The sequence below is a fragment of the Anguilla anguilla genome, chromosome 9, assembly GCF_013347855.1.
Source record: "Anguilla anguilla isolate fAngAng1 chromosome 9, fAngAng1.pri, whole genome shotgun sequence".
Classification (NCBI taxonomy): Eukaryota; Metazoa; Chordata; class Actinopteri; order Anguilliformes; family Anguillidae; genus Anguilla; species Anguilla anguilla.
This window is the reverse complement of record NC_049209.1, coordinates 22,538,577-22,556,478: the sequence shown is the minus strand read 5'-3', so window position 1 is coordinate 22,556,478 and position 17,902 is coordinate 22,538,577. Positions and strand designations below refer to the sequence as shown.

Sequence of the window (17,902 nt, the reverse complement as noted above, 5' to 3'; positions counted from 1 at the left end):
GGACTGGAGACATTAAAATGTCTTGCATATGTGCAGAGATTTACTGTACACACTGAACTTTATGGGTTCATGTGCGGAATCTGCTCTGCGTCTCTTGTTATATTTTATTATGTTCAGGTCATGAGGTAGCTGTGCATGCGCAAGCACACAGATTCTAATTTACTATCGCTATAATGGGGTTGTGACTAGAGTAATACAATGAACAACTCATTTACTTTGGGTTACATTTGCGGCAAATATTCTTCTAAATTCGGGGGGTACTATCTATTTATAATCCAAATCGTGTACAATGTTTAATGCAGCCTTAAATGGAGCTGGGTACCCAGCAGGCTTACAAAACTAGTCAGTTCTGCAAACAACACGTGAATTCTCGGGAATGTCTGAGGGGAAACTAACCGGGTTAAACATCTCACCTTCGTCCTTTTCTGCGTTTAATGTCAGCTGTCAGCGCGTATCCGCCGGACAGAAAGACTCCCCCATTCGCAAATGGACAGTGGAAATTCCGCAGCACGTTCTGCTCTCAGCGGCCGCTTCCTCCGACGCTGTCATGGCAACCCGCCACTACCGCCCCCCCGCACCCCAGCACCCCCTTCCCTTCCTGAAAAGGACTGCGGCTCTCTCAGCCTGGGAAATCAGACTAATAAATAGCTTTATGCTAATAGCCCCGGCGACCGGAGAGTGTAGCTGCCAATCCTAATACACTTATTAAATTTCTATCAGGGAGAGAGACAGAGGGAGCACTCACCCGGCTCTGTCACCCTCCCGCCATGCGGCCGGCGCAATCACACCAAATTGGCGGCTCTGCTGCCTGCGCTCCGGGGAGAATAGAAACGGCGAGAAAATTCGGTTTCGTCCGGCACACGCGGCGCCCTGGACCCGCGCGGTTCTCTAGATTATTTGCACTTGAGCGTTTTCACTTAGAGCCCACAGCCTTCCCCTTCGCCATCCTCTCCGCACCCCCTACAGTGGCCGATACGCCGCAGAGACGGCTGAGAACGCGCGCTGAGGCAATGGGCTTCATTCGACACAAAGACTCCACAGGTCTTCCACCTCACACCTCAGGAGAGATACACCGTATATGAATACAGATGACCCGGGACAGACATTGTGGACAAGGGATAGCCTAGTGTCAATTTAAATGCATGAATTCTACAAAGTGAACGATGTTTGTCTGAATTTGTATTTTTTTCTGTAGACCATCAACATAGTATTTCCACGCTGTATAATGACAGAAACACTTTTGTTTTTGTTTTGTTTTTTTGGAGGGTTTATGCTGCCACTTTCCTACCTCATATTCAATCAAACATTACAGCTTACTCTTAACATACAAGATAAAAAGTAACGTGGTGAAGAATGCCACAGATAATCATGTTAATAACACTGAAAACACAAACAGACCTACTTCAATGAGTAAATACAAGTCTGTAGTATAGAATAAGCACGGATATTAAAACTAAATTATAGGAGACTATAGGGGAAGGACCACGGAGAAGCAAATGGGCACAAAAGGGAAACCTAAATTACACAATATTTTTCATAGCTGCAGTGTATGTTACGCTTATGGCAAGAAAATGACTGCTGCATTCATATAAAATGAAACTTAACTGTTGGAAGTAGAACTGGACTAATGAAAATACAACCAAGCACTTTGTATAACCTGGAGAAGTGGTAATATCTTAGCATGCTTTATCTCTCTCTGGGGCTGTGCAATTTACACTCAAAATGCAATAACGGTATCACCGGTGATAGACCAACTGCAAAAAATTGCCCCAATGCCTCAGCATCCTTACATTGGGTACTACTTACTACGCAAACAAATGCAACCATTAAGAGGTACTGTGGTTAAGCAACAGCGCAAAGCATTTAAATTTTTATCAGTGGGAGCGTGGGTAATTTGCTACGTTTTCTGAATTATGAATTACAAAAATGACAGGACATTTGAAGGACCATTCCATTTGAACAAAGAATAGCGCACAGCTGCCTGCTCTAAAACATGCTCTTCTGTTTAATGGAGATCCCTGCCTGCATCGTATTGGCAGGTGGCAGGTGGCAGTGCTGGGGTGATTTCAGTGAAATGTCACATGGCCTTACTTCAGACCTGAGCACATTGGACCACATTGTACTGGGCTGGTGAGAGAGTGGGGTGTTATTTCACAAAGCAGGATTGCGAAATCCTAAAATGGATGAAAACCAACAGACTCCCAAATTAAAAGTGCAGTATTTCTGGATGTTTGCCAACTGACCCCACAAATCTGGTGAAATAACCCCCCCAGGACTCCCATTTCCAGCTTTGGATACCCTGTCCTCTCCACCTAAACTACCACTCCTGGGAAAGCCAGCAGCCATACCTCCATGTACCCAGTTCCTGCTATATGGATGAAGCTAAGCAGGTTTGGACTTGGCTAGTATTTAGGAGACCTCCTGGGAAAACTTCAGTTCTGCTGGAAGTAAAGTCGGTGGGCCAGTAGGGGGTGCTCTTCCCTTTGAACAAATAAATGCAGCGATAGGGACATTGTGCTGTAGAAAACAGGCTTCTGGATGAAAAAGCCCCCACCAATTGTAAAGCACGTTGAGTTTGAGAAAAGCACTATATAAATAAAATACCAGCCATTATTATTATTGCTGCACCCCTAGCATGACAGGAGCAGGTAACGCAGGTGGTAGCTGAACACAAGCAGGCCGCTGCCCATTATACACTGGAATAAAGACCTCCCTGGGACCAGGTTTTCCCAGTACCGCAGGAGTCACAGAGCAAGCGCCACCTTTAAAATAACTGAATGTGCTACCCTGCACAAACTGTTTAAGTGTAATACAGAGTGAAACTGTCACTTTATATTTATGTTGTGATGTTTGGTGAAAGTGCTGTTGTGACAGCAGTTGACCTAAGGTAATGTTTTCCAAGTTCACTTCAGATGCCACCTTGTATTATGGAAAAGTATAATTTGTCCTCTTAGGTTTATTTATTTAGTTTTATTTTATTTTAAATAGTTCATGGGAGGGAAGAATAAATTTTGTACCAATGTGCTTATTGTTTGTGTTGCACCACCAGGTGGCTGGTGGCCATTGTTTGTGTGATAATTTTTTTTGTTGCACCACCTGGTGGCCGAGGGTGTACTAGCATCAGAATAAATCCACAGAAAACCTGCAATATGCCTCTGCCTAGAATCATACCAAATGCGGTATGAACCATCCGATAGGGTGCAGTCTCCACCCCTTGCCTGTTCCGCCTGTCACAAGCACACCCACAGTTGTCATGATATCATATCATTTAGTAACATTAAAGTTATACTTTAAATAGTGTTTTTATGGATGGCCTGTTGTCACACACAGCTAAGTAAACACAGCTGCTTTGCTTCATCATAACACAGAATGAAGAGATTGCAGCTGGGTGCAAACTCATATGGTATTTATAGTATATTTGGGGAAATTTCATGCTAGTTTAGAAACAGCTTGAGAACAGCTAGCATTGATGCATCTCGAACAGGGCTACCAAACCCTGTTCCTGCTGATCAACCATCCGGTAGATTTTAATTTTAACACTAATTTGGCACACCTGATTCTACTACGTAGAATCACAAAGCTGATCTCTAGCTACTGAATGAGGTGTGTTTTGTTAGTGCTGGATTGAAAATCTACAGGACAGCAGATCTCCAGGAATTGGGTAGGGCAGCCCTGATCTAGAATATAAGTATGTGCATTATAGTATATAAGCAAGAGTAATCCATTCAGCCCATTTGGCTTGTCATTTTACCTTCAAGGATCTTTCTAAACCAATATTCCTAAAAAGATGTGCATTTCTTTCCTGAATATTCCATGTTCCATCATTCATTTGACATAGTTTAAATAATAAAACGTAATGCTAAGTGGTACATTACTGAATTATGCAATTAATTACATTACTGTTGTATTTTAACACTGAACGCCCATTTTTAATCTTATTGGGAAACATTGGCCTGGTAGAGCAATAATAACCCAGCTGTCAGTCAAAAAGTGCACTGACACCAGTTAGGAACTTTCATTCCATACATCACAGCACCTTGGAATTAGGAACAGGGCTTTTTTTCACAGCCTACACCGCACAGCCCAGAGATCAAACATTTTTGCCTGGGGGAACGGTTTAAAATTCAGAGCCGTAGCACAACCTTTTCGGGAGTAGGTTTTCTTTTTCTTTTTTTTTAAAGACCTGCAGGGAATGAAAAGACCATCGATCTGAAAACGACACAAAGCGTGATAGAAATGAGCGTCTGAAGTCTGGAACTTAGAGCCTTCGTGTACTCAGCTCAGGAGCGTCAGCAGTCAAGAAATATAATAAAAGGTCTTTGTACCTACTCGCCCCTGTAACAAACCTACAGGGCGGAAGCAACGGTGCCCTTTCCCACCGACTCCGGTTCGGCGTTAGGCTTTTCACAGGAGAGAATTAAGACAGTTCGGCATTCACTCAACGAAGCCATCCTAACCTTTAAGCAAACCGCCGGCAAGCAGACAAGATTTCCTACAACAAATCGATTCCTAAGGCTCAATGCCCAAAAGCGCCATACCTTTTCGAAACAACTGAAGAATAGGAAGTGGAATAGCACGCTGCAGTTGCTTCTCGAACTCCGACTGAACGTGGAATCTAGTATGAGTGCGCACGGAGACATAAAGTGCCCGTGACGCCACCTATAAACAGCGAGTCGATGGTTTGATAATGAATTGTCCCGCGATCTGTGTTTACGGTTGTTGCCGTTCCGCGGCGCTGTAATTATGAGTGTGATTATGATTGAGATTATTATTACAGCGTATGTTTCTTTGCATGGCGGGGCACGGTTATCGCTTTCCTCATTAGTATTGAAAGGGGGTGAAAAAGTGCTGTTTTGCTGCCACTCGCGGAGCAATTTCCTGCTCTCCTCTCGTTCCCCAGAGGTGGGGTGGGTGGGGGTAAGTTATTGGGTAGCAAGACTGACAGGACTGGCCCTGTAATGACTTAATTAGTGTTTTAACTGCGAAAAACGTATTGATTGGCCGGCGGTTCTCCTCGACGGGCCCCTCGACTGCACACAGGGCGAAAGTGATTCATCACGTTCGCGCTGGCCTCCAGCCCCTCCCCACCTCTCCTTTTTCACACTGCCACTCCACACCGAGCCGTCCGCAAGCCATTAATAGTCCGGGCTAATTAATCAATACTCGCACACAGCCACACTACCGTGACCGTCACACCCCAGCCAGAACAGCAATAATATATCGCTGCCAAATAAATCTAAATAAATCAAGGAAGCGCCTGAACTCTGTCATGGGGCCTAGAATCCTGGAGAATGACATACATATTAAATAACAGTTCCGGAGCTTTGCGCCTCATTGGTATACAATGGCATAATCTTCAGTGTGTGCAGAATTAGTTTTGCTTAATGTTCCAATGCGCGGACATACGGAGATACGGATATTTCTGAAGTAGTTTACGCTCTAAATACGATAGGAGAAAAGTAGACACGCGGGTATAAATGAATATTTTTGTCCGTATTACACAATAAAGATAATCTGCCGTGAGAACAAAGGAAGCAATCTCTCCAAATCAGCTGAAGGCCATGGAGTGAGCGGTTGGTTTGTTAGGCATGTGTGCAGAACTGTGGGCATGAATATGCATGGCCTGACTAGGGTAGGGCATAGATAATTCTCTGGCAACGCTAGTACTATGCTAACCGCAAGGAATAAAAAAATTGTGCCGACAAAATGAAAATGATTGCCCATGGAGATAGAAGGACGTAGAGAACCCCCCCCCCCCACCCCCCCCAATATTATTTAGCTCCCAAGTGAATTTATACCTGCATGTATCTTCAACAAAGGACCACAATGGAAATAAGTGGTCTGTGTAACCTGTTATCCTTATTCCCCTCTTTTAAATTCATGTCCTATTTCTGTTTAATGAATTGTTTTTAATTAATTGTGGGTTTGTGAAATAAATTCAATCAATCTATCAGGGACACAAATAGACAGAAAGAGCAATTCAGAGAAAGAGAAGAGAGGACCTCACATAATGAAGAGTCAGTCATGTCTCAATGTGGTCTTTGAATGTGTGCATGTATCCACAAGAGTGTATCTGTGTGTATTTGTGATTTGTATGTATTTATGCGTCTGTGTGTGCACATAAGTGAGTTTTGTGTGTGTGTGTCTGTGCATGTGTGAGCTTGGGTGTGCATGTATGTGTATGCACGTGCATGCCATGTGATTGAGTGTGTATGTGTGTGCATGTGCGTGTATGTGTGTGCGTGTGTGTGCACGTGTGTGTGTGTATGTGTGCACGTGCGTGTGTATGCGTGTCCATGGCATGCATGCGTGCACACGTGTGTGCACATGCCAGGAGCCTCAGCGCTGTTTAAAATGACAATGCTGGAAGCAGATGCTGTGGACAATAGGGGGGGGGGGGGGAGCTGGGCCTCCGCGGGGGGGGCGCTCCGAGGCGCTCCCCCCGCACTGCGGGCCTCGCGTCCGCTGGCGTGTGTCCGTTTGGGGCCAGGGGTCGGCGCCCCGCTCCCTGACCCCTCCGTCATCAGAGCACTTAACCCCTGGCGATCATTGACTTCACGCTCGTTACCAGATTTCCCTGCTGGGGCCCCCGGGGGCCAACCGCGCCGCGGGGAGGAACACGCGACTTAACACGGGAAGTTCGGCCGTTCGGAATCAGGTCAATTAAAGCGATTCCCGCGCGGCGGAACGGTATGCGCTGAGGTCACGTTCGCCGAGGACGGCACGGCGCCGCGCGCAGGAGAGCGTGTGACGCGCGCGGCCGTCACGCGGGGCTTCGGTGAGACGCCGCTGCCTCGCGCGAGGCTTTGCGCTGTCTGTCAACACTAACGCGAGGGAGCTGATGAGAAACGTGGCGCTGGTGTTAATGAGCACGTGCAGGTGCCTGTTCGGGAGAGAGAGAGAGACTGACACTCTCCTTCCCTGATCTCTATCAGAATGTCTCTGTGACTGACAGCTTTACAAATCATTGCAAGGGAGTAACAAAATACATAAGTCCGACTACAGAGAGCACAAAATCACACTGACATACCAGAGGCCTTCTATCTCTGATACTGTGTCTCCCTCTCCCTCTCTCTCACACACACAAAAACACACTCACATGCACACAAAAACAGACACATGCGCATGTGCGTGCACGCACCCACGCACACACACAACTACAGGCACATACATGCACACACACATACACCTTACTTAGTGATGCATGAAGGACACAGCAGCAATCCAGTTAATTTATTCCGGATGCACCCAAAGCAAGTGTGGAATAAAAAGGAGATTATCCCGCAATTCTATATAATAACACACAACCTCAAAAGAAGAACTTTCAAACCCCCACCCCCTTCCTCTGCAGACCCCTGCCCGTGTATGGAGTGGAAATAAGCACGGCTGCCATGGAGTGATGTACAGACGCCACAAGTTGAGACGAATAATTATCTCCTTCCATCAAATCCCCAGGAATACGTATTACAGTAAATCTTCGGAGAAATTGAAGACATTGACGGAACAAAAAAGGGAGGGAAAAAAAACAAGCATTTGCATATGAATTCATCGCCAGACTGCCATCGCTGGCACCTGCCTAGATTCACCTTTGTGACAGTCACGGTCATACATGCAGATCCAGATTGATACTGATTTCCATACGCATTTTGTTATGTACATAATTCTGCATATCATCACGGGGAGAGGGGATATTAAAACCCAGGATTAGCCGGCGAGCGCTGGACGGATCTCGGGGAATGCGGGGACGAGACGATCCATCTGATTAAGCGGGGGAAAGCTCGGCCCCCGAACAGCGAGGAATGTAAATGACAGTAATTTGCTGCTACACGACAGATATCTTTTCGGAAATGTTATTCATAGCCTAGTGGCCGGAGAATGAATCCGTCAGTGAAAGCGTGCCGAGGAATGGGCCCCGGCGAGGAAGAGGAAGAGGAAGGAGAGGAGAGGAGATCAAGGAAACGCAGAGCTGAGTTTCTTTTCTTGACGTTTTTTTAGTTTCCAGAGCAGTTTGTGCCCCCCCCCCCCCCAAAGAAGTAACTGTCCTGTTAAAAAATTAGACACACACATTACTTCCTTGATACAAGGCTTTCTTGCTATGTAAACAAGCCAATCATCCACCCAGACTGAAAAAATCACACTGCAAAACATGTGTAGAATATCAAGATCTGTTCCAGATTTAATAAAGAGAAAACAAATAATATCATGCTATTTGCAGATTCTCTACTCTGGGTTACAAAGTTATAAAGTGTCACACATTCATAAGGCTGAATATGTGCTAAATTCATATGGATTGCATGCAATGCTCAATGGTGCAGTGGCTATGCCCCCAAACAGGACACAAACCCGCAAACCTTCAGGTCAGACCAAGTCACCTGACTGGCGGGCGAGGTCGTTACAGGGCAACGATTTCGCTCTATGACCACGGCGCAGTGGAGGAGCCTGGAGGAGCTGAGACTGGAGAGAGGCTTTGAGAGAGCCGCACACAGGTGGCGGGGGCTTAGACAGCCCGCGCGTCGCGTAGCGCCGGGGCCGGGGAGGGCCGGGGAGAGCCGGGGAGAGCCGCGGCGCGCGGCGCGGCGCTATTAATCAGCCATTCCCTTTCTAACGCACTACAAAGCGCCGCCGCGCTAAAGAGCTGGCGGCCGCATACTGGAAAAGGTCAGTTTTAATGATGGCCGCGTGCGCCTAACCGCCGCTGTCTGTGAGAAGTGTGTGTGCGCGCGCGTGTGTGTGAGAGAGAAAGAGCGTGTGTGTGTGTGTGTGTGTGTGTGAGAGAGAAAGAGCGTGTGTGTGTGTGAGAGAGAGAGTGTGTGTGTGTGTGTGTGTGTGTGTGAGAGAGAAAAAGAGTGTGTGTATGTGTGTTTGAAAGAGAGTTTGTGAGAGAGAGATGGTGTGTGTGAAAGAAAGAGAGAGGGGGTGAGAGAGAGTAAAAGAGAGAGAGGGCAAGAGGGAAAAAGAGAGAGAGACAGCGAATGGGGGAGAAAGAGAGAGCGAGAGAGAAAGAGAGGGGGCAAGAGAGAGCAAGTGGGGAAGAGAAGGAGAGAGAGAAAGCGAAAGAGAGGGGGCAATAGAGAGAGCAAGTGGGAAAGAGAGAAAGAGAGAGAGGGCAGGATTCTGGCCAGGTTTTCCAGCAGGTCCAGTATTGGGGTACAGGGCACTTCCTGGCAGCGCTGCAGCATATGAATAAACATATTTTGTTTTTGTGAAAGACTCTCCACGGTGCCATTAATAATTCATCCCTGGCCTCCCGTTTTGAGTGAATAAATGAGGGCTCCCAGTGTCCTGGAGGACAGGGACTTCACAGGAGGGGGGCAGAGGGGGCAAAACACTGCCCTGTTTCTACCCCTCACCACGGCAACAGAGCTGGACAGAAGACGCACTTTTTGTGTGGCGCTTGGGATAAAAGCATTCACTAAATAAACGTAACGTGAAGACAGATGCTGACAGCGCAGGGCATTCATTCACACAGTCTGAATTACATTGTGTCCTTAAATTATCTGTGGCTGTTTTGGAGCATACTGCTACAGAATAAAGCGCTCAGTGTTAAATCGACTCCGATGGAGTAAATTTGACTAATAGAGTAGATTCGATCCCTGTCGGACTCATAAAAACTCTGTTGGAGTTAAATTAACAGCGACCCTTTTGCTGTGTGGAGGTGTAAGCTCCTCTGGGACTTGCAATGACTGTGACAGAGTCTCTCTCACCAAGTGAGCCGATGGCAGACCGGCCAAGAGGTAAATACACACTGAACTGTGGGGCTAAACTGTGGCTCAAGCTGATGTGAATTTATCCTATAGAAAACCAGCGGGCATGTTTGACTCTCAGCGCTAATTAAGACTGACAATAACAGCTGAAGGCCTGCTTGTTTGCCCCAATATAAGTCTGCTGAGCTGTAATTAAGACCTGTGGGAGATCCCAGCTTCGTCAGCACGTTAGAACTTCTAAAAGGAGTAGAAAAATAAGTGTTTCTGACTAATTTTGGGCTAAGTTATTAAAAAGAGAAACAATGGAGAAAGGGATAAGGTCCCCGACTTGAAAGGGCCAGGGGAACGACGCAGGACACATTAGGAAAGCTGCCATTCAGAGCGCGGGCAGCCCACTTGACCTCGATGAGGAGACAAATAGGCACATTAGCTGGGAAGGATTAGACCCTTGGCACGTGCGCCACACAATAGACACAATGCCCCCAACAACAACACTGCCAATTACAGAGAACAAGGGATTAGGCCCCCACAGAGCTGGGATTAAAAAAATAGTCCCCCAAATCCCCCTCCCCTCTCCCCCCATCCAGGCTAACAGCTGAGCATGAGCTCCGATAATGAGCCCCAGCACGGACACCGGAGCTCCTAATTCCTGGTCATTACAAACGCACTGCCACGCCCCGCCGTGCCACACGAGCCCCGCCCTGAACGATGCACACACATACATGTCAATGCACATATCAGAGAGCAAGGATTCACGAGCCCCACTGTGGGTGGGACTATGAGAAAGAAACAAGAAAGAAAATCATTTTGGACAAGCACTATGATTGGTTCAGATCTGTTAGTAAGCGACAGCATGTGACAGCTTCACGCATTCTGGGGTTGAGGACATCTCACTCGCCCAGTCATGTATGCACACACACACACACACCCGTGCACACACACACACACACACAGAACAGATCCAAGCAGCCCTCATCCAGCCAACACGTCACACATATAAAGACCTTTAATTTTCACGCATCGCACGCCAGTACGGCCGTGTGCATTTCGTATCTGCCTCATGTTTCAGTCATACGTGGAAGATTCTCAAAAGGCACATTGCAGCGATTCCATCAAACACCCCATAGTCACATTTAGTCACCTAGCAGCACTGATTATAACCGGCTACTGCCATCCGTGTAAAGATGAAGTCCCCGTTTTAATTAATTTTGGGGGACTGTGATTGGCTCCCCTCTGCTCTTGAAGAAATGCGCAGCTCAGCAGAACTGGACCGAGGAGAGACCGCACACTTGCTCCGCTCAGCTCTTGGAGACGGTTATCAAGGTCAACAATGGTCTGCCGAATGGTATTGTAAGACTGACAATTCCAAGGGTGAAAAATGTCACTGGAGCGGCTGAAAAGCCCCCGCCGCCCGCGTCTGAATGACTGAAAGATGTAATCGGCTGGTGACGGCGAAGCCAGACCTCACGGCACTCCATTGTAACTATAGCTACCTCCACCCTCCACCCGGCATGATGCCTCGGACAAAAAAAAGATGAATTAACTGCCTAACTCCCAGAGGCCCTGTATTCACTCTGTCAGTGTGAATTATCTCTCACTTCATGGATTAGTTATTTCATAGATTTACTCTCAACCCCCTCCCCCCCTCCTCCTCCTCCAAAGACACACACACTCACACCATTTGATTGGTTCCCAGTGGGGACCCCGGTAGCCAGTCGCTTATTTCAAAAGTATGGAGCTTGACACCGGCACTTCTGCGGACTGACCCGAAGCGCTCGATCTCCGCAGCGCTCGGAGCGGACGCAGAAAAAAGACCCAGGACACAGGAGCAGGACCCAGAGAGACTCCTGCGCCTGTCCCCTGGAGAAAGGCCATCGGCCCCGCTCTCTGTTACTGGCTCTGCGGAGATTCTCTGACGCCGCAGAGCTGCCAGCCTGCGGACGGTCTGCCCTCTCCGGCGTTTCCCGTCTGCAGCCCGCAATCAGGCTAAAATCAGCTCAGCCCGCTGCAATCAATAGTCCATCTGTCTTCATTTCACAGGCTCAAAGGTCAATAATAAAAAATACAACAACGGGACGCGCGCGTGTGATTACAGACGTGATAATCGGTGAATGTGCCCTGATCTGACAGCGATCCCAAGGTAAGGATCGTAACGCTCTACCTGGACGGGCCTCGTCGAATAAACGCGAACACGTACCCCTGGCGTGGCGTAAAACCTGCGCCCCCCCCCCCCACCCCCCACCCCACCCCGCCCCGCCCCCATGGTGCAGCATCGGCAGCCCCCGTTGACGAAAGGGAAAGAGCTCGCCAAGATCTTCGGCGTCAGCATCATCAATACCGTCCCACCGCCGAGATAAGCAGCTTATCTGCCCCGCGTTTCCAAAGCAAATTAACCTCCCACGTGCCGTCCTTTCAAAGAGAGCCTCGACTCCCCCCTCCCTCCCTGAACGGCCGCACAACTTTTCTCCCTGACTGTGCAGCTCCATACATCGCCAATGACAAGCTGTGAATCCAGGCCGCTTCAAAAGGGTCCGCCCAGAATTAAACAATCAGATCTCTCATGCTGGCGAGAGAAGAAAAGAATGAAAGAGAAGAAGGAAAAGAACAGAAAGAATGAAGGGCAGACAGGTAGTGCAGAAAGAACGGAGCACATTTATGTCCGTGCAGTAATCACGTCAGGGCGTCACAATGAAAAAGTGATAATCTACTCATGCATAATAAAATGTAAAACATCCTCTTGAACTCTGCAACGCTGGATTATATTAGTTGAAAAATGAATATAAAAATAGAAAGAGGGTCAATAACCAAAGAGATTGTATCCTTGAATGTCTGAATATGAACGCCTCTTCTTTGAGAGCATGGAGCATTGATTTGAGCTCTATGACATACAGAAAGAGCATGAGAGCTCATTAAATGGCATGCAGGTGAAATAATCTCCCTCACATTACACCCCCTACCCAATATCCCTATGCTGTCATCCTTACCCAGCGTGAGGAGGAGAGCACAACATGGTGCTTCCATTATACACACTGCCAAACTGGCTGCTGTGCGCTCACATACACATACACATACACATGCACACGCACACACACACACACACACACACACACATATGCACACGAACATATTCGCACACACACGGACATACTCACACACACACGTACAATATGCACACATACATACAGTATGCACACGGATATGCTCACATGCATATATATACACACACACTCAAGAAAAAAAAACACACCACTGATACATGCGTGCATGTAAGCATACACACACGCACACACACACACACACACACACACACACACAATCTCACTCTCTCTCCCTCAAAGCAGCCAAAAACACACTTATTGGAACGCAAGCAAAAAGAAGACTTGAGCAAATATTCAGCAGCATTCTCACATCGCTAACCTGGCGTATAGCTTTCTCTCCTCTTCCAACAGCTTCTAAACAACACAGCAGTCTGTCTATTCATCAGCTGACTGTCCAGGGAAGCTTTTCACACGTTTCCTCGAGATGCACGTACCACAGACACACACGAGCAAACACACAAATCACAGAATGATTCAGCTTCCACAATAGCGTCTACTAGGGCCACTCAAGATAATGCCCGAGCAATATTTTAATTAGTTGACCTTACAATCCACTCTCTCTAATATAAAACAATTTATCTTATCAAAAGTTAAGATGGATATGTCAGTTTTCTGGCCTTTTGAAAAAAAAAAATTCACTGCAAAATAGTGGGGGTGAAACATACTTCTCATTATTTACATTAATAAACGCTTGTGTGAAGGACGGGAGCTCAAGCGTTTGAGGGGCGCTCTTTGATTGAGTCGGTAGGCACCCCTCCTGAGACTGGCACAGACTGCAGTCTTTACACAAATCAATTTCCTGACTGAGCAGCTCAACACAAAAAAGTATAAAGAATCATTACATGCAAGAAGGCACAGTTTAACGATGACGTTCTGTTGTTCAATCAATCAAAACATATGCGCCATTGGTCATTTTTATGATTTAACTAGCCTATAACAAAGTGTTTTGAGCGAAGTATGCCTTCCAGAAAGAAATGGAAAAATCAGAGCACACTAAGTGAATGAATGAAAAACACAAATGATTTTCCCCAGATAACAGGGAAGCAGTTGAACGGATTCCAGGAAAATGGCAGCAAACACAACACGCAGCAGAACAGAAAACCAACGACACAAATAAACCAGTGAAAACTTTTGGAAAGCATCTCTGACATTTATGCCCACTGAAAAGACAACTTTTCAGAGTCACAAGGACGTTTTAAGGCTGAAACAGACACAGGACACTGTTTTTTTTTTTTTTTTTGTCATTTTTTTTGGAAATGTCAAAAAGAATATATTTTTTTCCCCCCAAAAAGAGTATTAAAGACCCAACTGGCAGGAGAAACAAGAATGAACTCTGGGCTGAACCCACAAATAAAAACACAAACTCAAATGCAAACACAAAGATCAACACAAACTCAAACATCGAGCACAAAGATGAAGACAAGCACAAAGACGCCACTCACCGTTAAAGCTGGTGAAGTTGCCCAGGTCCAGGAAGGAGGCGTTGAAGGAGGGCAGGGAGGTGAAGTTGAAGAGCAGGTCTGTGCCGTTGGAGACATCCCTGCCCATGGAGTCGGTGAAGAGGTTCATCTGGAGCAGAGTTTTGATCAGGTAGCGCAACATCTCGCCCCAGAGTACGCCGCCTCTGCAGCCCTGCCGTCCCTCTCCGTCTCTCTCTCTCTCTCTCTCTCTCTCTCTCTCTCTCTCTCTCCGACTTGCTGGCTCTCTCACTTCCTCTCTCAAAGATCTGCAGGGCTGTCCACTTGCAATAGATTTTGATCGTCCGATCCAGAGCTGGAATCACAGGCAATTCAGCGCAGTTCCGTCCTGATTTTTTGTGTGTAAATAAAATGAAAAAACTGGGGGAAAAATCTGAAAGTCCCAGGATAAGAGGTAAAAGACAGCGGAAACTTTTTGGTTTTTTCTCCCATTGATGGTCAGGCTCCACGGGGTCTTGCCGGGGGGGGGGGGGGTGTGGTTTCAGGGGAAGCAGGGGGGATGCAGTCTTGTGTTCTTCTATCCTTCTCGCCCCCAGAACGTGAGCGATTCTTCTCCTTCTCCTCCTATTGTCCTGAGCTCACATAACTTCACACGCCATCCACACAAAACACCTAGCTGGTGTGAAAGAATCCAGCTATCTGATGACCCTTTGGAATCGCTGCTCTTTTTTTCCCCCTCCCTCCCTCCCTCACTCTGTCACCCTCTCTCTCTCTCTCTCTCTCGCTCCCTCCCTCCCTCCCTCCCTCCTCTCTCTCCATACTCAAGCTTCCTGGAATCGTGTGATGGGGTCCCCAAGGGCTTGAGCAGAGAGAGAGAGAGCAGGTGCTGTTGGCAATAAATGTTTAATTATTGGATTAATAATCATCCCTGGAGGCAGGCAGGAGAGGAGATGTACACTGTCGCTGTCTATCACACGCACGCACGCAGACACATGATCAGACGGCGCACGGACACGCGTACACACGGGCTCACGCACGCGTGCATGCCCTTACACACACAAACATGAAGCGGTACAAACGGCTGTCATCAGCTACCGCCTCAGCCGAAGATGTTTCAATAACGTCCAAGGTGCCGGAATCCTGCACTAGTGCACCGCGGTCAGAAATGCTCAAAAATAATCAATCCTGCAGCGGATCGTGTGTGAAATATTTATGAAAGGCCTCAGTTTTAAAACAACTCCTTGAGACAAATTGATTTTTCTTGCAGCTTCTCGATCAACTTTAATGACTGACACCATACCACCCTAAGTCTTATATTTGTTATGATTAATATTTCATTTGGCATCTGTGTCTTCCAGGCTGATATACAGACCATAAATGGAGGTCCGTGGTGGAGACTGGCCAGTCAGCTACAAAAGTCAGTTCTTAATAGGGGCGCAAGGATAAATCAAAGAACAAGGCAATAAACTTCTCTTCAAGGCGATAAAAATAGCAGTCAACTTCAGAAAAAAAAACTTCAAGTTCTTCATCCATTGCAACTTTTCCTCGCTGTTTCTGCATCATGCCATATTTACTTTGATGCTTTGAGGTTTTTTGTTATTTTCAACGTGGACTGAATCAGAAGTGTTACAATTTTGCTCCTCAATATTATTGTTAGCATGGTAGGTGGGCTCTAATTAAACAAACAAAGTTTGGTTTAGTCTCGTGACCAGCAAGAATAAACTTGGCAAACATTTTAAACTGAGAATTATAGTATGTCTAATGCAGGGATTTGTTTTAATTGTCCCCCGAAAAAGACGAACAGCCCTTGATCTATGGACCAGGTCAGTGATGTCATTCTGACGGCACGTTTAAATATTTCGGGACGGGGTGTGTGGAAGGCGCACGTGCACGTGCGTGTTTGTGTGTGGCGCGTGTGCACGCACGCGTGCACGTGAGGCGGGGCTTCCGAGCAATCACGTGCGCTTTTGGGAAGCCCGTCTGACGGGCTCAGCGTGACAGCCATTAGCGCGGCGTCCCGGGATGTTTTGGGACAATGGGGGTCGTCCCCGCCCGCAAAGCCGGCGTGACGACCCTGGCGTCATGCGCTCGGGGAGCACGTTCTGCGCCCCGCTTCATTTTCGGGGGTCTTACATTCATGAGGCAGCTGAGCCCGTAAATTCAGCGCGGGACCGTCCCGCGCTAACGTCCCGACACCAGCACGGCGGTACGGGGGCTCCCCCGCCCCCGATCAATCGATCGATATTTAGGCGCGCTCCCCACCTCCACCCCCCACCCCGTAACAGAAGCTCAGTGCCTTATGCAGACCCATGAAGGTTTTGTCTGTGTTCAGAACAGGCTGTGAGACGGAAAGCCATGCATTCATTATCAGCAGAGGTGAGAGACTTTGAAGGAACACTCGCCCCCCCCCCCCCCCCCCCCTCCCCCTCGCCCAAACGAGCCGCGTGTGATTACACCGAGCCGACGCCGCTCTTCAGGCTCGCCGCAATCTCTCGCAGAGCCGGTGGTCTTCCTCTCGATGGCACGCCACCACGTTTTTCTGCCATCCTCGGCTTCCGAGGCGAGACTTTCACAATCTCAGAACTCATTTTCTGAGAGAGGGAGAGAGAGAGAGAGAGGGAGAGGGAGAGAGAGAGAGAGATGGAATCGCAAGCACTTTCCTGAGGTATCGCGAAGGTCACCAATTCCACATTATCCGACAAGAATGAGCTTCAAGAGACTCACAACCTAGCAAGGAGAGCTGAGCAGATTCCATGATTGCTACAACCATGTATGAGACTGAGGTGGTCTTTGCCAAAAAGGTACCTATTCACAGACAATAGTAAATCCAAAGTTAAACACTGGAGAACAGATGAATGTAACAATGATATGACGCGGCACATGATGTCATCACTGCCCATCTCCGCCCAGCTCACTGACACGGCCAGTGAGATCACCGCATTCATAAGGTCTACTTTGCATTGTATCTATTGTGCTTATTCTTTACATTTTCACAAACTGTGCTAAGGACTCCCTAACACCCCCCCCCCCCCCCTACAGAAGTGACAATGAGGCAATGAAGGGCAGTGAAGTGACATTGGGGAGGGCGCACTAAGGAGACAAGTGCTTTTTTTGGGGGGGTGGGACGTACATGCATATGTCCTGGTGAGTGTCAGGGCGGCACCCTTCAGAAATAGACACGGACCGTCTGTGCCTTTGTCATGGCATCTGTCACCAAAGCAGAGACCATTGACCGGGACTGACAAAGCCACCGCAAGGTCTGCCACTGCCGCCTCCACAGTCTCAGACCCCCTCGGAGTGGGCGCTCACAGCTGATTACCACTGTGGGGTTTCCGGAGTGGGTTATTGGAAAGGGTTATCGGAATGGGTTGTCAGAGCTGGTTCTCGGAGTGGGTTATTGGAGAGGATTATTGGAGTGGATGCTCAAAGTTGGTTATCAGTGGCTTATCAAAGTGGGTTTCCGGAGTGGGTTATCATAGTGGGTTTCCAGAGGGGGTTATCACAGAGGGGTTTCTGAGTGGGTTTTCAAAGTTGATTCTCGGGGTGAGTACTTGGAGTAAGTTATCAGAGTGGGTTATTAGAGTGGGTGTTCTTGGAGTTGGTTTTCAGAGTGGTTTCTCTAAGATTTTTCTCAAAATGTGCCCGAGCCTCCCGGACGGAGGAGGTCTCCTCTCTCTCGGAC

The 17,902-nt window shown here is 47.7% G+C and overlaps 1 protein-coding gene across 8 annotated transcripts in view; it reads right to left on the bottom strand.

Annotated features, from left to right (window-relative positions):
* Positions 1-14,925, bottom strand: part of robo3 (roundabout, axon guidance receptor, homolog 3 (Drosophila)) — a 133,794-nt gene extending 118,869 nt beyond the window's left edge. For 4 of the 8 annotated variants that reach the window (XM_035435037.1, XM_035435039.1, XM_035435038.1 and 1 more), the window contains exon 1: positions 14,245-14,925. In XM_035435037.1, the coding sequence (XP_035290928.1) occupies positions 14,245-14,404 (160 nt within the window). In that variant the 5' untranslated portion in view covers positions 14,405-14,925. The remainder of the gene's footprint in view (positions 1-14,244) is intronic. The other 4 variants (XM_035435040.1, XM_035435042.1, XM_035435044.1 and 1 more) reach the window with 2 other exon arrangements.
* Between the last annotated feature and the right edge of the window lie 2,977 nt (positions 14,926-17,902).